The 4,047-nt window shown below is 45.6% G+C and overlaps 1 protein-coding gene across 1 annotated transcript; it reads right to left on the minus strand.

Annotated features, from left to right (window-relative positions):
• Positions 1–2,041: 2,041 nt before the first annotated feature.
• LOC120067436 lies at positions 2,042–3,426 on the minus strand. Its single transcript, XM_039018997.1, has 2 exons — positions 3,066–3,426; positions 2,042–2,442 (listed from the first exon to the last, which is right to left on the minus strand). Exons 1-2 carry the CDS (start codon positions 3,424–3,426, stop codon positions 2,042–2,044), a joined length of 762 nt encoding a protein of 253 aa, XP_038874925.1.
• Positions 3,427–4,047: the final 621 nt, after the last annotated feature.

Genomic DNA, 4,047 nt, shown 5'->3' on the forward strand with positions numbered 1-4,047 from the left:
ATATCCGAATGATATAAAAATATATCTGTGGTAAGAAGAGTTCAGTTGTTGGTCTTTAGTGGAATGCTTGGTGTCACAATCGCTCTTTCGGAAACTTCTCTTGGCGATTGTGCGGCACTTGTTCCCGCTCACGAACAAGTCAGCCAACTCGAACGCGGACCGCCAGTGGCACACCGAGTGCCTCTTGCAACCTCCACCCCCGTTTTAGGAAAAACGGTTTTAGAAAACGGGTTTGGAGAAAAAGGTTTTCGTAAGCATATTTTAGAGTGTGAATAAAGAAAGAAAGATTGTAGTAGACTAGAAAGCAATGAGCAACAACAATGGCTTTATAGAGTACTACTCTGGGTATGGAGAAGTGATGATTAGTCTTATCCCCATATAGTACATTCTAAACAAAAAGCCAACTGACACCCTTGCATATGCAAAAGGGCAAGCGGTCACTTACAACAAAAATACAAAGAAAGCAAGCTAACTAATCTAATACAATACATGACATGAAAGTATGAGAAAAAATTTTGTTCTCTCCAGTTCAACTAGGACCATAGGTCCTGGATTTCTCCAGGTGCCAAGCTATCCGCCCCTCTTCCTCTCGGTCGAGCTGGTTGGATCGGGCATGCGGCCATGGAAACAAGCCCTGGACAAGCATGACCGTGACATTCTCCCCCACTTAATTGGTTGACGTCCCTGTCAACTGACCCTGCTCGAACTCGGCGATTGCTGGAGCTGCATTCTTCAAATCTTTTGCACGCTCCCAACTGATTTCTTCGTCAGGGAGGTCCTTCCACTTCATTAAGAACTCTGTCAGTTCTCATCTTGGTCTTCCGATACGGCGAGTATGTCTATCCAGAATTTGTCAACTTCTTTTTCAGCTGAATTCTTCATTGTGATAGGTGGGCGCATTAACATATTCTGCTGCTCGTCATCGGGATTGGGGTGCTAGGGCTTCAGGATACTTACATGGATGATAGGATGGATTTTCATCCATGAGGGTAACCGAACTCTATACGAGGTTTTCCCGACCTTCTCAATCACTTCCACTGGTCCTTCGAATTTTCGTAATAGGCGTTGGTCTCTCTGGTCTCAGAAACGGAATTGTTCTGGTCACATGATCAGTACTTTATCCCCAGCTTGAAACTCGAGGGCCTTCCGCTTCTTATTAGCCCACTTCTTCATCCTCCTTAACGCTCTTTCTAGACAGGCACGAGCTATCTTAGAGGTTTGACTCTACTCCTTAGTGAAATTGTGCACCTGAGGGCTTTTGCCCACATAGGGATGGTCCACCAGATGTGGCATGAGTGGTTGTCTATCGCACACTACCTCGAAGGGCGTCTTTCCAGACGCGGAACTTTGTTGGCTGTTGAAGCTGAACTGTGCAACATCTAACTACTGGACCCAGTTCTTCTATCTAGCGTCGATAAAGTGACGCAGATATTCCTCGAGCATGCTATTAATGCGTTTCGTCTGGCCGTCTGTTTGGGGATGGTAGCTAGAGGAAATGTTCAGTGGTGATCCTAATATCTTGAACAATTCTGTCCAAAAGGACCCAGTTAATCTCCTGTCCCGATCACTAACAATGCTTGCAGGGACGCCCTATAATTTCACAATGTGCTTGAAGAATAGTTGGCCAGTCATCATAGCTATACACATCTTCGACATTGGGATAAATGTGGATATTTTGAGAAGGTCGATGATAACAAGGATTGATTCGAACTCTCCCATGGTCTAAAGGGCACAGGTAGGGGCTTCAACAGACCCGCTAATTTCGCCCTTTCGACCTTATCTTGTTGGCAGACAAGGCAAGTCTTGCTAAATTGCATGACATCATCTCGAAGGCTCGGCCAATAGTAACCTTGTTTTAGGAGGGCATAAGTTCTCTGCCAACCGTTAAGTCCTACCCAAGGTGTGTCGTGACACTCTTGCTTCAACAATCTTCGTAACTCCCCAGATCTGGGGATGTAGAGGCAATTGCCTTGGTGTATAGTAAGTTGTCTTCCACCCAAAATTGGGGTGTCTTCTCCTCTTTGGCCAACTGTATAATGGCCTACACCGATGTGTCATTTGCCAAGTGTGTCTTGACAGTTTCTCGCACAGTTCCATTCAACGTACTTGCTTTCAGGTGTGCGAACATGCATAGGGCCGTATGTTCGCTCTTCCGACTAAGAGCATTAGCCGCTTGGTTGCATTTCCCTGGCCTATGCTCAAATTGGAAATCAAATTCTGTTAAACACTCCTGCCACCGTGCCTGCTTTGACGATAACTTCGGCTGGTTGAAAAAGTGGCAAATGGAGTTATTGTCAGTCTTGACTACAAATTTGGCCTCTAAGAGATACAGACTCCAGGCCCTCAAGTAGTGAACTACTGCCAATATCTCCTTCTCAGAGGCGGCATACCTCTGTTCTGCATCATTCAATTTCCTAGTCTCATATGCGATGATGTGTCCATCTTGAAGGAGAACACCACTCAACACAAAGTCAGAAGCATCAGTTTCGACTTCAAACGGTTTGGTCACGTCGGCAATTCAAAGGATTGGCCATTTAATCATCACTTTCTTCAAGCCCTCAAAGGCGACTTGACATTCGGGAGTCCAACTCCATTGGTTATCTTTCTTCAACATCTCGGTCAATGGCCTTGCTCTTCTCGAGAATCCTTCTACGAACCGCCTATAGTAGTTGGCTAGTTTGAGGAAGGATCATAATTCAGTCACGGATATTGACACCTTTCAGTCCCTAATAGCGGACATCTTACCCTCTTTCATGCCAATCCGACCACACTCAATAACGTGGCCAAGGAAATTTACATATAGTCGATTTTTTCTCAATTTTTTGAAGACTAGTTGGAGGTGATGTTGGTGGTCTTCCATCGAAACACTATAGACCACGATGTCGTCTAGATATACTACGACAAATTTGTCGAGGTATTCGTGAAACACTTGGTTCATCAGAGTATAGAAGGTTGCCGGAGCATTGGTGAGGTCAAAGAGCATCACGAGGAATTCGAAGGCTCCATATCTTGTGACACAAGTCGTCTTGGGTTCATCTCCTTTAGCAATCCAGACCTAATAATACCCCGACCGCAGATCCAGTTTTGAGAAATATCTGGCACCGTGGAGCCGATCAAAAAAGTCTGTGATGATAGGAAGGGGGTACTTATTGCGAACTGTGAGCTTGTTCGAAGCCGGTAGTCGATGCATAACTGGAGGCTTCTGTCTTTCTTCTTTTGAAACAATACTGGGGCTCCATAAGGGGCCTTTTTCGGTCTAATAAACCTTGCATCTAATAGTTCATCTAATTTCTTCCGGAGTTCGGCCAACTTTGGCGAGGCCATACGATATGCATTCTTGGCAGGCGACTTCACCTCCAGTAACAGCTCGATCTTATGATCAGTCTCCCTTCGTAGAGGTAAGGACTTGGGCAAGCTCTCGAGCATGATATCTCGATACTGCTCCAAGATAAATAGAATTTCTCAGGGGATTTCCTCTTCTGCGGCTTTGACTGACTCCATCGGAATGGCCATGAACGTGGGTTCATCGTGGGCAAGGCCTCTTTTCAGTTGAAGGGCTAAGATAATTCTCACCCTGTTTGGCTATTTGATTCTGGCTTGAACCACGGTAGGTGAAGATCCGACAATTACTAGGCATTTGACGGGGCATCGGTATAACTTTGTGTTTAAGTAGGAATTCCATCCCCAACACTACATCAAAGTCGTCCATCTTGACAATTACGAAGTTAGCCAGGCCTTTCCAGTCCCCTAACTTCATCGGTGTTCTCATTGCTATCTCCGTAATCGGCAGGGCTGCAGAATTCACAGCTTTCATCTAACCCGTGTCTCTTTCCTAGGTTAAATTCAGGCGGCGGGCTTCCGTTTCAAGTTATGGGTTGCCTCAGAGTCGACCATAGTGCTCTTGGGCGATCTCTGGTTGACCCAAGCGTCCACATACGTAAGTCCCTTTTCTAGTGGCTCCGTTGTCTTTCCCATTTTCTTTTAGAGCGCAGATAAGAATTTCAACAACGCCATCCTGGGATTCTCACTCTCTACAGCCGACACAAT

This window comes from Benincasa hispida, chromosome 12, assembly GCF_009727055.1.
Source record: "Benincasa hispida cultivar B227 chromosome 12, ASM972705v1, whole genome shotgun sequence".
Taxonomy (NCBI): Eukaryota; Viridiplantae; Streptophyta; class Magnoliopsida; order Cucurbitales; family Cucurbitaceae; genus Benincasa; species Benincasa hispida.

What these genes read in the sequence shown, in the direction of transcription:
- LOC120067436 (XM_039018997.1), bottom strand. Translation starts at nt 3,426, where the DNA reads ATGCTCGAGAGCTTGCCCAAGTCCTTACCTCTACGAAGGGAGACTGAT. An exon ending in AAACTGGATCTGCGGTCGGG is followed by an intron (nt 2,443 to 3,065) that starts GTATTATTAGGT and finishes TTCTCCTTCAAG; the next exon opens with ATGGACACATCATCGCATAT.